The sequence below is a fragment of the Ranitomeya imitator genome, chromosome 1, assembly GCF_032444005.1.
Source record: "Ranitomeya imitator isolate aRanImi1 chromosome 1, aRanImi1.pri, whole genome shotgun sequence".
Taxonomy (NCBI): domain Eukaryota; kingdom Metazoa; phylum Chordata; class Amphibia; order Anura; family Dendrobatidae; genus Ranitomeya; species Ranitomeya imitator.
The window spans coordinates 416331419-416354782 of NC_091282.1; the positions used below are offsets into that span (position 1 = coordinate 416331419).

A 23364-nucleotide genomic window follows, 5' to 3' on the forward strand; every position below is an offset into this window, starting at 1 on the left:
GTGAGGTAAGAGGAAATGACAAACACAGAAATGAACCAGGTTTAGCACAGAGAGGCCCGCTAACTAATAGCCGAATATAGAAAGGTAACTTATATGGTCAACAAAAAACCCTATCAAAAATCCACACTGGAAATTCAAGAACCCCCGAACCGTCTAACGGTCCGGGGGGAGAACACCAGCGCCCTAGAGCTTCCAGCAAAAGTCAGGATACAGATTAGGAACAAGCTGGACAAAAATACAAAACCAAAAACAAATAGCAAAAAGCAAAGTAAATGACTTAGCTGAATAACCGGACCAGGATCAGTAGACAAGAGCACAGCAGATTAGCTCTGATAACTACGTTGCCAGGCATAGAACTGAGTGTCCAGGGAGCTTATAAAGCAACGCCCCTAACTAACGACCCAGGTGCGGATAAAAGGAAAGACAGAAAAACCAGAGTCAAAAAACTAGTAACCACTAGAGGGAGCCAAAAAGCAAATTCACAACAGTACCCCCCCCTTAGTGAGGGGTCACCGAACCCTCACCACGACCACCAGGGCGATCAGGATGAGCGGCATGAAAGGCACGAACTAAATCGGCCGCATGAACATCAGAGGCGACCACCCAGGAATTATCCTCCTGACCATAGCCCTTCCACTTGACCAGGTACTGAAGTCTTCGCCTGGAGAGGCGAGAATCCAAGATCTTCTCCACCACGTACTCCAACTCGCCCTCAACCAACACCGGAGCAGGAGGCTCAGCAGAAGGAACTACAGGCACAACGTACCGCCGCAACAAGGACCTATGAAATACATTGTGAATAGCAAACGACACAGGAAGATCCAGACGAAAAGATACAGGATTAAGGATTTCCAATATCTTGTAAGGACCAATAAAACGAGGTTTAAATTTGGGAGAGGAGACCTTCATAGGAACAAAGCGGGAAGAAAGCCATACCAAATCCCCAACGCGTAGTCGGGGACCCACACCGCGGCGGCGGTTGGCAAAGCGCTGAGCCCTCTCCTGTGACAACTTCAAGTTGTCCACCACATGATTCCAGATCCGCTGCAACCTATCCACCACAGAATCCACCCCAGGACAGTCAGAAGACTCCACATGACCTGAAGAAAAGCGAGGATGGAAACCAGAGTTGCAGAAAAAAGGCGAAACCAAGGTGGCGGAACTAGCCCGATTATTAAGGGCAAACTCAGCCAACGGCAAGAATGTCACCCAATCGTCCTGATCAGCAGAGACAAAACACCTCAAATAAGCCTCCAAAGTCTGATTGGTTCGCTCCGTCTGTCCATTAGTCTGAGGATGGAAAGCAGAGGAAAACGACAAATCAATGCCCATCCTACTACAAAAGGATCGCCAGAACCTGGAAACGAACTGGGATCCTCTATCTGACACAATATTCTCAGGGATGCCGTGCAAACGAACCACGTTCTGGAAAAACACAGGAACCAGATCGGAAGAGGAAGGCAGCTTAGGCAAAGGAACCAAATGGACCATCTTGGAGAAGCGATCACATATCACCCAGATAACAGACATGCCCTGAGATAGCGGAAGATCAGAAATGAAATCCATGGAGATATGTGTCCAAGGTCTCTTCGGGACAGGCAAGGGCAAGAGCAACCCGCTGGCACGAGAACAGCAAGGCTTAGCTCTAGCACAAGTCCCACAGGACTGCACAAATGACCGCACATCCCTTGACAAAGAAGGCCACCAAAAGGACCTGGCCACCAGATCTCTGGTGCCAAAAATTCCCGGGTGACCTGCCAACACCGAGGAATGAACCTCGGAAATGACTCTGCTGGTCCACTTATCCGGAACAAACAGTCTGTCAGGTGGACAAGACTCAGGCCTATCAGCTTGAAATCTCTGCAACACACGTCGCAGATCCGGAGAAATAGCTGATAAGATAACTCCATCCTTAAGAATACCAACAGGATCAGCGACTCCAGGAGCATCAGGCACAAAGCTCCTAGAAAGAGCATCGGCCTTCACATTCTTTGAACCTGGTAAATACGAGACAACAAAATCAAAGCGGGAGAAAAACAATGACCAGCGGGCCTGTCTCGGATTAAGGCGTTTAGCAGACTCGAGATACATCAGATTTTTGTAATCAGTCAAGACCACCACACGATGCTTAGCACCCTCGAGCCAATGACGCCACTCCTCAAATGCCCACTTCATGGCCAACAACTCCCGATTGCCCACATCATAATTTCGCTCGGCAGGCGAAAACTTCCTAGAGAAAAAGGCACAAGGTTTCATAACAGAGCAACCAGGGCCTCTCTGCGACAAAACGGCCCCTGCTCCAATCTCCGAAGCATCCACCTCAACCTGAAAGGGAAGTGAGACATCGGGCTGGCACAAAACAGGCGCCGAAGTAAACCGGCGTTTCAACTCCTGGAAAGCCTCCACGGCAGCAGGAGCCCAGTTAGCTACATCGGAGCCCTTCTTGGTCATATCCGTCAAAGGTTTCACAACGCTAGAAAAATTAGCGATAAAACGACGGTAGAAGTTAGCGAAACCCAAGAACTTCTGAAGACTCTTAACTGACGAGGGCTGAGTCCAATCAAGAATAGCTCGGACCTTGACCGGGTCCATCTCCACAGCAGAAGGGGAAAAAATAAACCCCAAAAAGGGAACCTTCTGTACACCAAAGAGACACTTTGAGCCTTTGACAAACAAAGAATTTTCACGCAAAATTTTAAAGACCAACCTGACCTGCTCCACATGCGAGTCCCAATCATCAGAAAAAACCAAAATATCATCCAGATAAACGATCAAAAATTTATCCAGATACTTCCGGAAAATGTCATGCATAAAGGACTGAAAAACTGAAGGCGCATTGGAGAGCCCAAAAGGCATCACCAAGTACTCAAAATGACCTTCGGGCGTATTGAATGCGGTTTTCCATTCATCACCTTGCTTAATGCGCACAAGGTTGTACGCACCACGAAGGTCTATCTTGGTGAACCACTTGGCACCTTTAATTCGGGCAAACAAGTCAGACAACAGCGGCAGAGGATACTGAAATTTGACAGTGATCTTATTTAAAAGCCGATAATCAATACAAGGCCTCAAAGATCCGTCCTTTTTAGCCACAAAAAAGAATCCTGCACCAAGAGGGGAAGAAGACGGACGAATATGTCCTTTCTCCAAAGACTCCTTGATATACGAACGCATAGCGGTATGTTCAGGTACCGACAGATTAAAGAGTCTTCCCTTAGGAAATTTACTGCCTGGAATCAAATCTATAGCACAGTCACAGTCCCTATGAGGAGGCAATGCACTGGACCTGGACTCGCTAAAGACATCCTGATAATCAGACAAATACTCCGGAACTTCCGAAGGCGTAGAAGAAGCAATAGACACAGGCAGGATATCCCCATGAATACCACGACAGCCCCAACTAGAAACTGACATAGCCTTCCAGTCCAGGACGGGATTATGGGTCTGTAACCATGGCAGCCCTAAAACAACCAAATCATGCATTTTATGTAAAACAAGAAAACGTATCACCTCGCGGTGTTCAGGAGTCATGCACATGGTAACCTGTGTCCAATACTGCGGTTTATTTGCTGCCAATGGTGTAGCATCAATACCCCTAAGAGGAATAGGATTTTCTAATGGTTCAAGAGTAAAACCACAGCGCTTAGCAAATGACAGATCCATAAGACTCAGGGCAGCACCTGAATCTACAAACGCCATGACAGGATAAGACGACAGTGAGCAAATCAAAGTTACAGATAGAATAAATTTAGGTTGCAAATTTCCAGCGGTGACCGGACCAACAACCTTAGCTATACGTTTAGAGCATGCTGAGATAACATGTGTAGAATCACCACAGTAGTAGCACAAGCCATTCCGGCGTCTATGAATTTTCCGCTCATTTCTGGTCAGGATTCTATCACATTGCATTAAATCAGGTGTCTGTTCAGACAACACCATGAGGGAATTTGCGGTCTTGCGCTCCCGCAATCGCCGGTCAATTTGAATAGCCAGTGCCATAGCATCATTCAGACCTGTGGGAATGGGAAAACCCACCATAACATCTTTAATGGCATCAGAAAGACCATTTCTAAAATTAGCGGCCAGTGCACACTCGTTCCAATGTGTCAGCACGGACCATTTCCGAAATTTTTGGCAATACACTTCAGCCTCGTCCTGCCCCTGAGACATAGCCAGCAGGGCCTTTTCTGCCTGAATCTCAAGATTGGGTTCCTCATAAAGTAAACCGAGCGCCAGAAAAAACGCATCAATATCAGCCAATGCCGGATCTCCTGGCGCCAGCGAAAAAGCCCAATCTTGAGGGTCACCCCGTAAGAACGAAATAACAATTTTTACTTGCTGAGCGGAGTCTCCAGATGAACAGGATCTCAGGGACAAAAACAATTTACAATTATTCTTGAAATTCCTAAACTTAAACCTGTCTCCGGAAAACAGTTCAGGAATCGGTATCTTAGGTTCTGACCCATGACTTCTGATAACATAATCTTGTATGCCCTGCACACGAGTAGCCAGCTGGTCCACACTTGTAATCAAGGTCTGGACATTCATGTCTGCAGCAAGCATAAGCCACTCTGAGGTAAAGGGGATGAAGAAAAAAAAAAAAAAAAAAAAAAAAAATGAGAGAGGAGAAAAAAAAAACTCAGAATCTTCTTTCTTATAATCCCTCTTTTGCAATGCATTAAACATTTAATATTGGCCTGGCAAACTGTTATGACCCCAATGGCGAGGGTCTCAGAGGAACGTGGAAGTCTGCAAGATACAAAAATCCAGCTCATAGGGCAGTGGTAACTGGGTTGACCATATATCTACTCCTAACGCCAACACTAGAAGTAGCCGGGGGTCATACCTACGTTGATCCTAGATGACTCGCGCCAGCCGAGAATCTAAATACCCCTAGTAGAGGAAAACAAAGACCTCTCTTGCCTCCAGAGAAAGGGACCCCAAAGCAGGATAGAAGCCCCCCACAAATAATAACGGTGAGGTAAGAGGAAATGACAACACAGAAATGAACCAGGTTTAGCACAGAGAGGCCCGCTAACTAATAGCCGAATATAGAAAGGTAACTTATATGGTCAACAAAAAACCCTATCAAAAATCCACACTGGAAATTCAAGAACCCCCGAACCGTCTAACGGTCCGGGGGGAGAACACCAGCGCCCTAGAGCTTCCAGCAAAAGTCAGGATACAGATTAGGAACAAGCTGGACAAAAATACAAAACCAAAAACAAATAGCAAAAAGCAAAGTAAATGACTTAGCTGAATAACCGGACCAGGATCAGTAGACAAGAGCACAGCAGATTAGCTCTGATAACTACGTTGCCAGGCATAGAACTGAGTGTCCAGGGAGCTTATAAAGCAACGCCCCTAACTAACGACCCAGGTGCGGATAAAAGGAAAGACAGAAAAACCAGAGTCAAAAAACTAGTAACCACTAGAGGGAGCCAAAAAGCAAATTCACAACATGCTGCGTCTCGTTAAAAAGACAAGTCACGCCTCCACAACTGTTTGACAGTATAATGGGCTAAATAGTGTACGTGTTTTAGTCAGCGTGTGCAAGGAGCAAAACAAATAGAGCAACCTTTTACTTGTGCAGCATTAATGCTGCACAAGGTGTGGCTCTTGTACCTTGCAACACCTGAGGGGGGTTAAAGGTAACCTTTGAAATTGGTTCAACTAGGCTTCGGCCTACACTCTGCTCCTCTACTCCTCCTGCTGACCCTGGGCTCAAACACCGCTAGTTTTTGCCCGGAACTGCTAGCTGCACAGAGAAAAACACCAGCCAATGTGTTAGTGGGGTTCAGCACCGCCAGCTGTTCCCCTGCTGTGTAGTCGGCAACGTGTCCAGCACAAGCCACGCTGGCACAACAGAACAAAAGCTGCCACCAGTGCAGGCTTCGGCCTACACTTTGCTCCTCTCCTCCTCCTGCTGACCCTGGGCTCAAACAACGCCAGTTTCTGCCCGGACGTGCTAGCTGCACAGAGAAAAACACCAGCCAATGTGTTAGTGGGGTTCAGCACCGCCAGCTGTTCCCCTGCTGTGTAGCTGGCAACGTTTCCTGCAAACGCCACGCAGGAACATGAACTGAAATTGAAGGGAGCCTGCCCCCCACCCCCCCAGGTGTTTCTATGTATAACAGCCACCTTGTACAGCAGTACTGCTGCATTCGTACAAGGTGGCTGACTTTTTCTCCTTGCACACGTGGAACTCAACAAGTACAAAATGTGTCTCATTACAGACCATTACAATGTCCCTGAGGTGTGACTTTCCTTTTTAATGACACGCAGCACCCCCATTGTTAGCGCTGCCCGTCTCCTGACATCATTGGTTGGCTGGCTGTGCCTGTGCGTCCCCCCTGCCCGACACAACGCCCCCCGTTGTCTCATATTTTGACTGCGAGGGTGTGATTGATGGGCACGAGCAGTGCATATGTTCCCCTGTTTTCACTCCCCTCCTTCCGCCTTCTTCTGACTGTGCGGCCTCATGGCCGCGGCATGCGATAAGGGATCAGCTGAGGCCGCCCAGTCTGAAGCAGGTGTAAGGACATGTGTGAGCGGCGAACATATTTACTGCACAAGGCCACGAATCCCAGCACCGCAGTGTGACTTTAGGAAAAGCCACTGTGGGTCTGGGATTTATGGCCATCGTTAACCGCACCGGCCAACATGAAATGAGGTCATGAGACGGCCTGCACTAACAGGGTATTGCCAAGGGATAACACAAGAGCGCAGTTTCCTGTACTGCAAATAACAACGGTAAGGAATCTGCGCACAGCACCTAGGTGTAAATTTGTACACCTGTGCTGCGTCTCCTTAAAAAGACTAGTAGTCACGCCTCCACTACTGTTTGACAGTATAATGGGCTAAATAGTGTACGTGTTTAATTCAGCGTGTGCAAGGATCAAAATTAAATAGAGCAACCTTTGACTTGTGCATCATTAATGCTGTTCAAGGTGTGGCTCTTGTACCTTGCAACACCTGAGGGGGGGTTAAAGGTAACCTTTGAAATTGGGTCAACTAGGCTTCGGCCTACACTCTGCTCCTCTACTCCTCCTGCTGACCCTGGGCTCAAACACCGCTAGTTTTTGCCCGGAAATGCTAGCTGCACAGAGAAAAACACCAGCCAATGTGTTAGTGGGGTTCAGCAACGCCAGCTGTTCCCCTGCTGTGTAGTCGGCAACGTGTCCAGCACAAGCCACGCTGGCACAACAGAACAAAAGCTGCCACCAGTGCAGGCTTCGGCCTACACTTTGCTCCTCTCCTCCTCCTGCTGACCCTGGGCTCAAACAACGCCAGTTTCTGCCCGGACATGCTAGCTGCACAGAGATAAAAAAAACAGCCAATGTGTTAGTGGGGTTCAGCACCGCCAGCTGTTCCCCTGCTGTGTAGCTGGCAACGTGTCCTGCAAACGCCACGTAGGCACATGAACTGAAATTGAAGGGAGCCTGCCCCCCACCCCCCCCAGGTGTTTCTATGTATAACAGCCACCTTGTACAGCAGTACTGCTGCATTTGTACAAGGTGGCTGACTTTTTCTCCTTGCACACGTGGAACTCAACAAGTACAAAATGTGTCTCATTACAGACCATTACAATGTCCCTGAGGTGTGACTTTCCTTTTTAATGACACGCAGCACCCCCATTGTTAGCGCTGCCCGTCTCCTGACATCATTGGTTGGCTGGCTGTGCCTGTGCGTCCCCCCTGCCCGACACAACGCCCCCCGTTGTCTCATATATTTTGACTGCGAGGGTGTGATTGATGGGCACGAGCAGTGCATATGTTCCCCTGTTTTCACTCCCCTCCTTCCGCCTTCTTCTGACTGTGCGGCCTCATGGCCGCGGCATGCGATAAGGGATCAGCTGAGGCCGCCCAGTCTGAAGCAGGTGTAAGGACATGTGTGAGCGGCGAACATATTTATTGCACAAGGCCACGAATCCCAGCACCGCAGTGTGACTTTAGGAAAAGCCACTGTGGGTCTGGGATTTATGGCCATCGTTAACCGCACCGGCCAACATGAAATGAGGTCATGAGACGGCCTGCACTAACAGGGTATTGCCAAGGGATAACACAAGAGCGCAGTTTCCTGTACTGCAAATAACAACGGTAAGGAATCTGCGCACAGCACCTAGGTGTAAATTTGTACACCTGTGCTGCGTCACCTTAAAAAGACTAGTAGTCACGCCTCCACTACTGTTTGACAGTATAATGGGCTAAATAGTGTACGTGTTTAATTCAGCGTGTGCAAGGAGCAAAATTAAATAGAGCAACCTTTGACTTGTGCATCATTAATGCTGTTCAAGGTGTGGCTCTTGTACCTTGCAACACCTGAGGGGGGGGTTAAAGGTAACCTTTGAAATTGGTTCAACTAGGCTTCGGCCTACACTCTGCTCCTCTACTCCTCCTGCTGACCCTGGGCTCAAACACCGCTAGTTTTTGCCCGGAAATGCTAGCTGCACAGAGAAAAACACCAGCCAATGTGTTAGTGGGGTTCAGCACCGCCAGCTGTTCCCCCGCTGTGTAGCCGGCATCGTGTCCAGCACAAGCCACGCTGGCACAACCGACCAAAAGCTGCCACCAGTGCAGGCTTCGGCCTACACTTTGCTCCTCTCCTCCTCCTCCTGCTGACCCTGGGCTCAAACACCTCTAGTTTTTGCCCGGAACTGCTAGCTGCACAGAGAAAAACACCAGCCAATGTGTTAGTGGGGTTCAGCACCGCCAGCTGTTCCCCCGCTGTGTAGCCGGCATCGTGTCCAGCACAAGCCACGCTGGCACAACCGACCAAAAGCTGCCACCAGTGCAGGCTTCGGCCTACACTTTGCTCCTCTCCTCCTCCTCCTGCTGACCTTGGGCTCAAACACCGCTAGTTTTTGCCCGGAAATGCTAGCTGCACAGAGAAAAACACCAGTCAATGTGTCAGTGGGGTTCAGCAACGCCAGCTGTTCCCCTGCTGTGTAGCTTGCAACGTGATCTGCAAACGCCACGCAGGCACATGAACTGAAATTGAAGGGAGCCTGCCCCCCACCCACAGGTGTTTCTATGTATAACAGCCACCTTGTACAGCAGTACTGCTGCATTTGTACAAGGTGGCTGACTTTTTCTCCTTGCCCACGTGGAACTCAACACGTACAAAATGTGTCTCATTAGAGACCATTACAATGTCCATGAGGTGTGACTTTCCTTTGTAATGACACGCAGCACCACCCTTGTTAGCGCTGCCCGTCTTTTTACATCATTGGTTAGCTGGCTGCGCCTGTGCATCTCCCCTGCTCGAAACAACGCCCCTCGGTGTCTTATTTTTTTGGACAGCGAGGGTGTGATTGATGGGCATGTGCAGTGCATATGTTTGCCTGTGTTCACTCATCTCCTTCCGCCTTCTTCAGACTGGGTGTCCTCATGGCCGCGGCAGGCAATAAGGGATCAGATGAGGCCGCCCAGTCTGAAGCAGGTGTAAGGACATGTGTGAGTGGCAAACATATTTAGTGCACCAGGGCACGAATCCCAGCACCGCAGTGTGATTTTTTAAAAACACACTGTGGGTCTGGGATTCATGTCCATCGCTAACCGCAACGGCCAACATGAAATGAGGTCATAAGACAGGAAGCGCTCACAGCGCATGGCCAAAGGATCACAAGAGCGCAGACTCCTGTACAGCAACTAACAACGCTCAGGAAGCTGCGCCCATGCAAAAAGGTGTTGTTTTCGACACCTGTGCTGCTTTTCTTTAAAAAGACAAGTCACGCCTCCACTACTGTTTAACAGTATAATGGGCTAAATAGTCTACGTGTTGCATTCAGCTTGTGCAAGTAGAAAAATTAATAGAGCAACCTTTTACTTGTGCAGCATTAATGCTGCAGAAGGAGTGGCTCTTGTACTTTGTAACACCTGAGGGGGGGTTAAAGGTAACCTTTGAAATTGGTTCAACTAGGCTTCGGCCTACACTCTGCTCCTCTCCTCCTCCTGCTGACCCTGGGCTCTAACAACGCTAGTTTTTGCCCGGAAATGCTAGCTGCACAGAGAAAAACACCAGCCAATGTGTTAGTGGGGTTCAGCACCGCCAGCTGTTCCCCTGCTGTGCAGCTTGCAACGTGACCTGCAAACGCCACGCAGGCACATGAACTGAAATTGAAGGGAGCCTGGCCCCCACCCCCAGGTGTTTCTATGTATAACAGCCACCTTGTACAGCAGTACTGCTGCATTTGTACAAGGTGGCTGATGTTTTCTCCTTGCCCACGTGGAACTCAACACGTACAAAATGTGTCTCTTTGAGACCATTCCACTGTCCCTGAGGTGTGACTTTCCTTTCTAATGATACGCAGCACCCCCCTTGGTAGCGCTTCCCGTCTTCTGACATCATTGGTTGGCTACTTGCGCCTGTTCGTCCGCCCTGCCTGAATAAAATGCTCCTCGTTGTCTTAATTATTTTGACTGCGAGGGTGTGATTGATGGGCACGAGCAGTGCATATCTTCGCCTGTCTTAACTCATCTCCTTCCGCCTTCTTCAGACTGTGCAGCCTCATGGCCGCGGCATGCGAGAAGGGATCAGCAGAGGCCGCCCAGTCTGAAGCAGGTGGCTTTATGAAAAGACACTGGGGGTCTGGGATTTATGGCCATCGTTAACCGCACGGGCCAACATGAAATGATGTCATAAGATGGGCAGCGCTAACAGGGCATTGCCAAGGGATAACACAAGATCGCAGACTCCTGTACAGCAAATAACAACGCTCAGGAAGCTGCGCCAAGCACCAAGGCGTTATTTTGGACACCTGTGCTGCGTCTCATCAAAAAACCAAGTCACGCATCCACTACAGTTTGACTGTAGAATGGGGTAAATTGTGTATGTCTTTCATTCAGCGTGTGCAAGTAGACAAATTAATAGAGCAACCTTTCACTTGTGCAGCATTAATACTGCACAAGGTGTGTCTCTTGTACTTTGTAACACCTGAGGGGGGGGTTAAAGGTTTCCTTTGAAATTGGTTCAACTAGGCTTCGGCCTACACTCTGCTCCTCTCCTCCTCCTCCTGCTTCAACACGGGCTCTAACATCGCTAGTTTTTGCCCGCAAGTGCTAGCTGCACAGAGAAAAACACACGCCATTGTGTTAGTGGGGTTCAGCAACGCCAGCTGTTCCCCCAGTGTGTAGCCGGCAAAGTGTCCTGCAAACGCAACGCAGACACAAAGCTGCCTCCAGTGCAGGCTTCGGCCTACACTCATCTCCCCCTGCTTACCCTTTGCTCCAACACCGCTAGTTGGGGCTCTAGGAAGACAATCTTTAATAGGCAAGGCAACGCATCTAGGTTCCAGCACCGCCAGCTGGTTCTCGGCAGTGTTCTTGTCACAGGTACTCCCTCGTGCCAAGCCTGGTTTCAGCACCGTCAGCTGTTTCCGGGTTGTGTCAACTTCACTGAGACGCCTATGCTTGCCCCGTCGTGGTGCGGTCGAGTTAGCCAACTCCAGGGTGCCTCCAGTTTAGGAGCTTCCTATGTGGGCTGCGTGAACTGGTAGTCAAGGCTGGTTCTGTAGTGCCAGTAGGCCCAGCTCCCCCTGTAGGACTGTTGGGGTTCGGTAACTGCGGCTGCCTCGCGGCCTAGCTGTTCTCTCCTCTCCTGTGGGCCTTGGGGTCCACCACCTGGTTCCAGCACCGTCAGCTGGTTCTGGGCCGAGCCTTTGGCTTAGGTGCCTCCTCCTGGGTATCCGAGTTCCGCCAACGCCAGGCGGTCCTTGGTAGTGCTTTTAAGCGCGGGCACCTACAGCTTAGTAACCGGGTTCCAGCACCGTCAGCTGGTCCTCGGTCGTGCCATTGGCTCTTGCACACTGGGGCAACGCATCCGGGTTCCAGCACCGCCAGCTGGTTCTCGGCAGTGTTCTTGTCACAGGTACTCCCTCGTGCCAAGCCTGGTTTCAGCACCGTCAGCTGTTTCCGGGTTGTGTCAAGCTCACTGAGACACCTATGCTTGCCTCGTCGTGGTGCGGTCGGGTTAGCCAACTCCAGGGTGCCTCCAGTTTAGGAGCTTCCTATGTGGGCTGCGTGAACTGGTAGTCAAGGCTGGTTCTGTAGTGCCAGTAGGCCCAGCTCCCCCTGTAGGACTGTTGGGGTTCGGTAACTGCGGCTGCCTCGCGGCCTAGCTGTTCTCTCCTCTCCTGTGGGCCTTGGGGTTCACCACCTGGTTCCAGCACCGTCAGCTGGTTCCGGGCCGAGCCTTTGGCTTAGGTGCCTCCTCCTGGGTATCCGAGTTCCGCCAACGCCAGGCGGTCCTTGGTAGTGCTTTTAAGCGCGGGCATCTACAGCTTAGTAACCGGGTTCCAGCACCGTCAGCTAGTCCTCGGTCGTGCCATTGGCTCTTGCACACTGGGGCAACGCATCCGGGTTCCAGCACCGCCAGCTGGTTCTCGGCAGTGTTTTTGTCACAGGTACTCCCTCGTGCCAAACCTGGTTTCAGCACCGTCAGCTGTTTCCGGGTTGTGTCAAGCTCACTGAGACACCTATGCTTGCCTCGTCGTGGTGCGGTCGGGTTAGCCAACTCCAGGGTGCCTCCAGTTTAGGAGCTTCCTATGTGGGCTGCGTGAACTGGTAGTCAAGGCTGGTTCTGTAGTGCCAGTAGGCCCAGCTCCCCCTGTAGGACTGTTGGGGTTCGGTAACTGCGGCTGCCTCGCGGCCTAGCTGTTCTCTCCTCTCCTGTGGGCCTTGGGGTCCACCACCTGGTTCCAGCACCGTCAGCTGGTTCTGGGCCGAGCCTTTGGCTTAGGTGCCTCCTCCTGGGTATCCGAGTTCCGCCAACGCCAGGCGGTCCTTGGTAGTGCTTTTAAGCGCGGGCACCTACAGCTTAGTAACCGGGTTCCAGCACCGTCAGCTAGTCCTCGGTCGTGCCATTGGCTCTTGCACACTGGGGCAACGCATCCGGGTTCCAGCACCGCCAGCTGGTTCTCGGCAGTGTTTTTGTCACAGGTACTCCCTCGTGCCAAACCTGGTTTCAGCACCGTCAGCTGTTTCCGGGTTGTGTCAAGCTCACTGAGACACCTATGCTTGCCTCGTCGTGGTGCGGTCGGGTTAGCCAACTCCAGGGTGCCTCCAGTTTAGGAGCTTCCTATGTGGGCTGCGTGAACTGGTAGTCAAGGCTGGTTCTGTAGTGCCAGTAGGCCCAGCTCCCCCTGTAGGACTGTTGGGGTTCGGTAACTGCGGCTGCCTCGCGGCCTAGCTGTTCTCTCCTCTCCTGTGGGCCTTGGGGTCCACCACCTGGTTCCAGCACCGTCAGCTGGTTCCGGGCCGAGCCTTTGGCTTAGGTGCCTCCTCCTGGGTATCCGAGTTCCGCCAACGCCAGGCGGTCCTTGGTAGTGCTTTTAAGCGCGGGCACCTACAGCTTAGTAACCGGGTTCCAGCACCGTCAGCTAGTCCTCGGTCGTGCCATTGGCTCTTGCACACTGGGGCAACGCATCCGGGTTCCAGCACCGCCAGCTGGTTCTCGGCAGTGTTCTTGTCACAGGTACTCCCTCGTGCCAAGCCTGGTTTCAGCACCGTCAGCTGTTTCCGGGTTGTGTCAACTTCACTGAGACGCCTATGCTTGCCCCGTCGTGGTGCGGTCGAGTTAGCCAACTCCAGGGTGCCTCCAGTTTAGGAGCTTCCTATGTGGGCTGCGTGAACTGGTAGTCAAGGCTGGTTCTGTAGTGCCAGTAGGCCCAGCTTCCCCTGTAGGACTGTTGGGGTTCGGTAACTGCGGCTGCCTCGCGGCCTAGCTGTTCTCTCCTCTCCTGTGGGCCTTCGGGTCCACCACCTGGTTCCAGCACCGTCAGCTGGTTCTCGGCAGTGTCTTTTGCTCTTGTACCTTCTGCTCCCCATCCTGGTTCCAGTACCGTCAGCTGGTTCCGGGCAGAGCCTTTGGCTTAGGTGCCTCCTTCTGGGTATCCAAGTTCCACCAACGTCAGGTGGTCCTTGGTAGTGCTTTCAGGCACGGGTACCTCCTGCTTAGTAACCGGGTTCCAGTAACGTCAGCTGGTCCTTGGTAGTTCCATTGGCTCTTGGACCTTCGGCTACCCATCCGGGTTCCAGTACCGTCAGCTGGTTCTCGGCAGTGTCTTTTGCTCTTGTACCTTCTGCTCCCCATCCTGGTTCCAGTAACGTCAGCTGGTTCCGGGCAGAGCCTTTGGCTTAGGTGCCTCCTTCTGGGTATCCGAGTTCCGCCAACGTCAGGCGGTCCTTGGTAGTGCTTTTTAGCATGGGTACCTCCTGCTTAGTAACCGGGTTCCAGTAACGTCAGCTGGTCCTCGGTAGTTCCATAGGCTCTTGAACCTTCGGGTAGCCATCCGAGTTCCAGTTCCATCAGCTGGTTCTTTGCATTTTCTCAGCCTTCTTGTACCTTCTGCTACATTTCCAAGTTGAAGACCCTAACGTCGACGACCCGGAAGACCACCCCGATGACGACGACCCGGAAGACCACCCCGATGACGACGACGGCGGAGACGACGACGGCGGAGACGACGACGGCTGAGACGACGACGGCGGAGATGACGACACTGGAGACGACGACCCTGGAGACGACAACATGGAAGACCGAGAAGCAGAAGAACAAGAGGCTGCAGAACAAAGAGCAGAAGAACATTAAGCATAAGACTTAATATCAGAGCAAAAGATATTATCTCAATTATATGCAGAAGAAGACTAAGCAGTGTATGGGGGTGAGTCCGTTCCTCCTCGTGGTGCCCCTGGATAAAGCCTGATGCTGCAGGCCAAACTGAACGCGGACAAATGTAACTTTTGTGACTGGCAGAACGGAAGGTGTAATCTTCCAACTTTTATAGATAACAACTACGGGAATGCCTGTCACAAATGAGAATATGATGAAGAAGTAGAATAGGAAGAATAATAACAGTGGAATAAAAAGAATATGTAGAATAGGAAGAATAATAATAGTTGAAGAAAATGAATATGAAGAATGTAATAAAAAAAAAATATAGGTAGAAGATGAAGAAGAAGATGAATAAGGTGAAGAAGTTGATGTCAAAGATGCTGATGATGATGAAGATGAAAGTGTGGGAAAAGGAAAAAAAAGAAGGGGAAGGTCGTGGAATAGTGAAACATCAATATCTGACAAAATAAAAAAAATTTACATAGTCAATATCTTTTTCAATCCGAACGTCTTTAAAAAAAAAAAAAAAATCATGCTATTCTATTTGATTGGACTAATCCTCATTGCCTTTAATGTCTCCGCCACCTCCCCCATACATCCTACATTATTCTTAGTTGTTTTCCTTCATGTAGAATGAACCTACAAGGAAAGAAAGGGTTTATTTTAATTCCGATATTTTGGTCCCATTGACTTGCATTGGGATCGGGTATCAGTATCGGCGATATCCGATATTTTTTGAATATCGGCCGATCCAAACCGATACCGATACTTTCCGATATCGGAAGGTATCGCTCAACACTAATGGTAACCCATTATCTACCAATGTCCTTTTTTGGGGACGCCTAATCTTTAGCTTCTAGCAACTAAGATTATATAATTTTTATAATTAGGTCCAATTTTTTGTGTTGTGTTTGTAAAATGAATGTTTTCAAAATAGGAAATCATGTTATTGTCATTTTTAATTAAATATTGGGACGCCCTTTTCTGAAAAATCCGTACTTGTAAAAATTTTAATTTGGCAAGTAATGGGTTAACGATGGGGCCAATTTTTACAATTCTAACCACTGTCACTTTATGTGGTTATAACTCTAAAATGCTTCAACAGATCCCAGTGATTCTGAGAATGTTTTTTCATGACATATTGTACTTCATGTTTTTTTTTGCCCTTAAATCATAGATATGTCACACAAAATAGTTAATAAATAACATTTCCCACATGTCTACTTTACATCAGCACAATTTTAGAAACATTTTTTATTTAAGGAAGTTAATGGTTAAAAGTTGACCAGCGATTACTCATTTTTCCAGCAAAATTTACAAAACCACTTTTTTTTTTTTTTATTTTTAAAGGGACCACCTTACATTTGAAGTCACTTTGAGGGGTCTAAATGATAGAAGATACCCAAAAGTTACACCATTCAAGGTGCTCAAAACCACATTCAATAAGTTTATTAACCCTTCAGGTGCATCACAGGAATTTTTGGAATGTGGAAAAAAAATGAACATTTAACTTTTTTTTTTTTCCACAAAAATTTTTACTTCAGATCCAATTTTTTTTTAATTTTGACAAGGATAACAGGAAAAAAATGGACCCTAAAAGCTATTGTGCAATTTCTCCTGAGTACGACGATACTCAATTTGAAGGAGAAAACTACATTTTGGGTGCACGGCAGGGCTCGGAAGGGAAGGACTTTTTGAATGTAAAATTTCCAGTAATCATTAGCGGATGTCATGTCACATTTGGAAAACCCCTAATGTGCCTAAGCAGTGGAACCCCCCAGGGAACTTATCTAGATGTGTGGTGAGTACCTTGAACCCCCAGGTGCTTTGAAGAAGTTTATAATGTTGAGCTGTGATAATAAAATAAATAAATAAATCGCATTTTCCTCATAAAAATTTTATTTTAGCCCCAAATTTAGCATTTTCGTAATGGTAACAAGAGAAATTGCACCATACAATTTGTAGTGCAATTTCTCCTGAGTACACCGATACCCAATATGTGGGGGAACACGACCTGTGTCTATGCTGCAAAAGGGTTTATTTTTCAGTATGTACATATAATATTCTTTATGCAAACTAGGGGGCAGGGCAGGTAGTGACCTGACAGCAGTCTGCATTATGAATAGCTAATAAGAGCACCACATGAAGACCCCACCACCAGTCTTGCCCCGGGGCACATCATTAACTGAAAACTACAAATATAGATTAAAGGGAATCTGTCACCAGGTTTGGCCGATAAGAGATACTGCCATCACCTTTCAGGGCTGATATACAGCATTCTATAATGCCCCTAACCCGACCTGCAAGAGAAGGAAAATAACTTTTTTTTTATACTTACCTGCGAGGCAATCCGGTCCGATGAGCGTCGCTGGTCTTGGTCCAGCGCCTCCCATCTTCTTACGATTCCCGTCCTCCTACTTGCTTTGTGTGGATGATGTGTCCCTTCGTCATCCACACAGTCTCCTCGGCACAGTGACGTCCACCGGATCGGATCGCCCCACAGGTGAGGAAAGGTCAGAGGGGCCCAGCACTGCAGTACTTTGCTCTGCCCTCAACAGGGCAGACAAACTGCGCCGGAGCCGCAGACAAAATACGCCTGCGCCAGAGCCGCAGCAGGAAGACAAGAGGACGTCATCGTACCGGACCGCAGCGGGACCGCCACTGGGTGAGTATAATCTAACCTCTTTTTCTCATCTTTCAGGATACATCGGGGGATTATATACAGCATTCCAGAATGCTGTATATAAGCCCCTGATGCCGGTGGGCTTAGCTCACCTTCGATTTTGGGGGTGACAGGTTCCCTTTAAGAATGGGAAGCCAGTTGTCAATCTGCATGAGGCCCCCTCCAGGAACAGACTGGAAGAGGATCAGCTGCTCTGTTGAAGTGAGGTCAAATGAGGCAGTAGAATCGCTGGCTGAAGTGGTCTGTGACCGTTCAGACACGGCAGAGATAGTCAATGGGCAAGAAGTTACCGCACAATTAAAAAAAAAAAAAAGTCCTAGATTAATCCTCTCAACTACAATATGATAAGAAACAGTACTTACATACCTTCAGTGACAGAAAACAAAGTTATGGCTCCTCAAATGTGACAAAAAGCTGCTTTACCCTGAGGAACATAAACCGATCATCTTTTTGTTGGGAAGAGCTCTACATTTTACAGTGGCATAGGCAAGGAAGCTGCTGCACCGTCCATAACTAACCCTAAGCCACGTATGAAAAGGCAACTGGTTCCATCACTATGGAAAGGGCTGACAACCCAGATTAGTGTGCCGAAGGTAAGAAGGCGCCAAAATACAGAGTGTAAGTGGCGTCACCACAGCCAGGTGCAGAGAATACACAGAGTAAGTGGCGTCACCACAGCCAGGTGCAGAGAATACAGAGAGTGTAAGTGGCGTCACCACAGCCAGGTGCAGAGAATACACAGAGTGTAAATGGCGTCACCACGGCCAGGTGCAGAGAATACACAGAGTGTAAATGGCGTCACCACGGCCAGGTGCAGAGAAAACACAGAGTGTAAATGGCGTCACCACGGCCAGGTGCAGAGAATACACAGAGTGTAAATGGCGTCACCACGGCCAGGTGCAGAGAATACACAGAGTGTAAGTGGCGTCACCACGGCCAGGTGCAGAGAATACACAGAGTGTAAATGGCGTCACCACGGCCAGGTGCAGAGAATACACAGAGTGTAAATGGCGTCACCACGGCCAGGTGCAGAGAATACACAGAGTGTAAGTGGCGTCACCACGGCCAGGTGCAGAGAATACACAGAGTGTAAATGGCGTCACCACGGCCAGGTGCAGAGAATACACAAACTGTAAATGGCGTCACCACGGCCAGGTGCAGAGAATACACAGAGTGTAAGTGGCGTCACCACGGCCAGGTGCAGAGAATACACAGAGTGTAAATGGCGTCACCACGGCCAGGTGCAGAGAATACACAGAGTGTAAGTGGCGTCACCACGGCCAGGTGCAGAGAATACACAGAGTGTAAGTGGCGTCACCACGGCCAGGTGCAGAGAATACACAGAGTGTAAGTGGCGTCACCACGGCCAGGTGCAGAGAATACACAGAGTGTAAATGGCGTCACCACGGCCAGGTGCAGAGAATACACAGAGTGTAAGTGGCGTCACCACAGCCAGGTGCAGAGAATACACAGAGTGTAAATGGCGTCACCACGGCCAGGTGCAGAGAATACAGAGTGTAAATGGCGTCACCACGGCCAGGTGCAGAGAATACACAGAGTGTAAGTGGCGTCACCACGGCCAGGTGCAGAGAATACACAGAGTGTAAATGGCGTCACCACGGCCAGGTGCAGAGAATACACAGAGTGTAAGTGGCGTCACCACGGCCAGGTGCAGAGAATACACAGAGTGTAAATGGCGTCACCACAGCCAGGTGCAGAGAATACAGAGTGTAAATGGCGTCACCACGGCCAGGTGCAGAGAATACACAGAGAGTAAGTGGCGTCACCACGGCCAGGTGCAGAGAATACACAGAGTGTAAATGGCGTCACCACGGCCAGGTGCAGAGAATACAGAGTGTAAATGGCGTCACCACGGCCAGGTGCAGAGAATACACAGAGTGTAAATGGCGTCACCACGGCCAGGTGCAGAGAATACACAGAGTGTAAGTGGCGTCACCACGGCCAGGTGCAGAGAATACAGAGTGTAAATGGCGTCACCACGGCCAGGTGCAGAGAATACAGAGTGTAAATGGCGTCACCACGGCCAGGTGCAGAGAATACACAGAGTGTAAATGGCGTCACCACGGCCAGGTGCAGAGAATACACAGAGTGTAAGTGGCGTCACCACGGCCAGGTGCAGAGAATACACAGAGTGTAAATGGCGTCACCACGGCCAGGTGCAGAGAATACACAGAGTGTAAGTGGCGTCACCACGGCCAGGTGCAGAGAATACACAGAGTGTAAGTGGCGTCACCACGGCCAGGTGCAGAGAATACACAGAGTGTAAATGGCGTCACCACGGCCAGGTGCAGAGAATACACAGAGTGTAAATGGCGTCACCACGGCCAGGTGCAGAGAATACACAGAGTGTAAATGGCGTCACCACGGCCAGGTGCAGAGAATACACAGAGTGTAAATGGCGTCACCACGGCCAGGTGCAGAGAATACACAGAGTGTAAATGGCGTCACCACGGCCAGGTGCAGAGAATACACAGAGTATAAATGGCGTCACCACGGCCAGGTGCAGAGAATACACAGAGTGTAAATGGCGTCACCACGGCCAGGTGCAGAGAATACACAGAGTGTAAGTGGCGTCACCACGGCCAGGTGCAGAGAATACACAGAGTGTAAGTGGCGTCACCACGGCCAGGTGCAGAGAATACACAGAGTGTAAATGGCGTCACCACGGCCAGGTGCAGAGAATACACAGAGTGTAAGTGGCGTCACCACGGCCAGGTGCAGAGAATACACAGAGTGTAAATGGCGTCACCACGGCCAGGTGCAGAGAATACACAGAGTGTAAGTGGCGTCACCACGGCCAGGTGCAGAGAATACACAGAGTGTAAATGGCGTCACCACGGCCAGGTGCAGAGAATACAGAGTGTAAATGGCGTCACCACGGCCAGGTGCAGAGAATACACAGAGTGTAAATGGCGTCACCACGGCCAGGTGCAGAGAATACACAGAGTGTAAATGGCGTCACCACGGCCAGGTGCAGAGAATACACAGAGTGTAAGTGGCGTCACCACGGCCAGGTGCAGAGAATACACAGAGTGTAAATGGCGTCACCACGGCCAGGTGCAGAGAATACACAGAGTGTAAATGGCGTCACCACGGCCAGGTGCAGAGAATACACAGAGTGTAAGTGGCGTCACCACGGCCAGGTGCAGAGAATACACAGAGTGTAAATGGCGTCACCACGGCCAGGTGCAGAGAATACAGAGTGTAAATGGCGTCACCACGGCCAGGTGCAGAGAATACACAGAGTGTAAATGGCGTCACCACGGCCAGGTGCAGAGAATACACAGAGTGTAAGTGGCGTCACCACGGCCAGGTGCAGAGAATACACAGAGTGTAAATGGCGTCACCACGGCCAGGTGCAGAGAATACAGAGTGTAAATGGCGTCACCACGGCCAGGTGCAGAGAATACACAGAGTGTAAATGGCGTCACCACGGCCAGGTGCAGAGAATACACAGAGTGTAAATGGCGTCACCACGGCCAGGTGCAGAGAATACACAGAGTGTAAATGGCGTCACCACGGCCAGGTGCAGAGAATACACAGAGTGTAAATGGCGTCACCACGGCCAGGTGCAGAGAATACACAGAGTGTAAGTGGCGTCACCACGGCCAGGTGCAGAGAATACACAGAGTGTAAATGGCGTCACCACGGCCAGGTGCAGAGAATACAGAGTGTAAATGGCGTCACCACGGCCAGGTGCAGAGAATACACAGAGTGTAAATGGCGTCACCACGGCCAGGTGCAGAGAATACACAGAGTGTAAATGGCGTCACCACGGCCAGGTGCAGAGAATACACAGAGTGTAAGTGGCGTCACCACGGCCAGGTGCAGAGAATACACAGAGTGTAAATGGCGTCACCACGGCCAGGTGCAGAGAATACACAGAGTGTAAATGGCGTCACCACGGCCAGGTGCAGAGAATACACAGAGTGTAAATGGCGTCACCACGGCCAGGTGCAGAGAATACACAGAGTGTAAATGGCGTCACCACGGCCAGGTGCAGAGAATACACAGAGTGTAAATGGCGTCACCACGGCCAGGTGCAGAGAATACAGAGTGTAAATGGCGTCACCACGGCCAGGTGCAGAGAATACACAGAGTGTAAATGGCGTCACCACGGCCAGGTGCAGAGAATACACAGAGTGTAAATGGCGTCACCACGGCCAGGTGCAGAGAATACACAGAGTGTAAGTGGCGTCACCACGGCCAGGTGCAGAGAATACAGAGTGTAAATGGCGTCACCACGGCCAGGTGCAGAGAATACACAGAGTGTAAGTGGCGTCACCACGGCCAGGTGCAGAGAATACACAGAGTGTAAGTGGCGTCACCACGGCCAGGTGCAGAGAATACACAGAGTGTAAATGGCGTCACCACGGCCAGGTGCAGAGAATACACAGAGTGTAAATGGCGTCACCACGGCCAGGTGCAGAGAATACAGAGTGTAAATGGCGTCACCACGGCCAGGTGCAGAGAATACACAGAGTGTAAGTGGCGTCACCACGGCCAGGTGCAGAGAATACACAGAGTGTAAATGGCGTCACCACGGCCAGGTGCAGAGAATACACAGAGTGTAAATGGCGTCACCACGGCCAGGTGCAGAGAATACACAGAGTGTAAGTGGCGTCACCACGGCCAGGTGCAGAGAATACACAGAGTGTAAGTGGCGTCACCACGGCCAGGTGCAGAGAATACACAGAGTGTAAGTGGCGTCACCACGGCCAGGTGCAGAGAATACACAGAGTGTAAGTGGCGTCACCACGGCCAGGTGCAGAGAATACAGAGTGTAAATGGCGTCACCACGGCCAGGTGCAGAGAATACACAGAGTGTAAGTGGCGTCACCACGGCCAGGTGCAGAGAATACACAGAGTGTAAATGGCGTCACCACGGCCAGGTGCAGAGAATACACAGAGTGTAAGTGGCGTCACCACGGCCAGGTGCAGAGAATACACAGAGTGTAAGTGGCGTCACCACGGCCAGGTGCAGAGAATACACAGAGTGTAAATGGCGTCACCACGGCCAGGTGCAGAGAATACACAGAGTGTAAGTGGCGTCACCACGGCCAGGTGCAGAGAATACAGAGTGTAAATGGCGTCACCACGGCCAGGTGCAGAGAATACAGAGTGTAAATGGCGTCACCACGGCCAGGTACCGAGGCGCGCGGGCTCACCGGCAGCTGTGTGACGTGCCCGGGATGTGATACTCAGCGCCGACAACTGCCGCCTCCTGCCTCCATAGCGTTCTGTTCCCTTGGTTTCCTAACTGTCCTTCAGTGGCCGCCCCCTGGTTTCCTGGTGACGTCCCGCTGCAATCTTCCCCTTCCACTCCTCCTCACAGTGCACTGCATTCTGCCGGCCGCTCCGCCTTCATCCCCTCCTCAGCGCGCATCGTCCCTCCGCCCACTCCTGCGTCCTTCCTCCTAAAGTGGGTGCCGATTGCCGACTGTTCCGCCTCCCCTCCTCAGTGTGCATCCTGCCACCGTTCCTCCCCATTTCCTGTTCACTGTCCATCCTGCGCCTCTTCATTCCTCTCTCCCCGTGTGCAATGCATTCCGCCAGCCATCCTCTCCCCACTACTCCTCAGTGTGCATCGCCAGACTGCCCCTCTTCCTTCCTCTCTCCATCCCACTTCTCATTGTGCATTCAACAGACCTCTCTTGCTACCTCCCCCCCTCAGTGTGCATCCTGCCAGCCTTCCTTCTTCAATCCCCCCCTCAGTGTGCATCCTGCCAGCCTTCCTTCTTCAATCCCCTCCTCAGTGTGCATCCTGCCAGCCTTCCTTCTTCAATCCCCCCCTCAGTGTGCATCCTGCCAGCCTTCCTTCTTCAATCCCCCCCTCAGTGCGCATCCTGCCAGCCTTCCTTCCTCAATCCCCCCCTCAGTGCGCATCCTGCCAGCCTTCCTTCTTCAATCCCCCCTCAGTGCGCATCCTGCCAGCCTTCCTTCTTCAATCCCCTCCTCAGTGTGCATCCTGCCAGCCTTCCTTCCTCAATCCCCCCCTCAGTGCGCATCCTGCCAGCCTTCCTTCTTCAATCCCCTCCTCAGTGTGC

At 50.6% G+C, this 23364-nt stretch overlaps 1 protein-coding gene across 7 annotated transcripts in view; it reads right to left on the reverse strand.

The window, feature by feature from the left end:
- The window catches only part of CEP78 (centrosomal protein 78), a 189691-nt gene extending 167023 nt beyond the window's left edge, over positions 1 to 22668 (reverse strand). For 2 of the 7 annotated variants that reach the window (XM_069762979.1, XM_069762952.1), the window contains exons 1-2: positions 22486 to 22602; positions 17663 to 17720 (exon numbers count right to left, since the gene is read on the reverse strand). Coding sequence is in view for 2 of the 7 variants with exons in the window: in XM_069762942.1 (XP_069619043.1) it covers positions 16952 to 17006 (55 nt within the window). In the remaining 5 variants the exon portion in view is untranslated. Of the gene's footprint in view, positions 1 to 16951; positions 17096 to 17662; positions 17795 to 22485 lie in introns of those variants that run through there. The other 5 variants (XM_069762942.1, XM_069762931.1, XM_069762988.1 and 2 more) reach the window with 4 other exon arrangements.
- Positions 22669 to 23364: the final 696 nt, after the last annotated feature.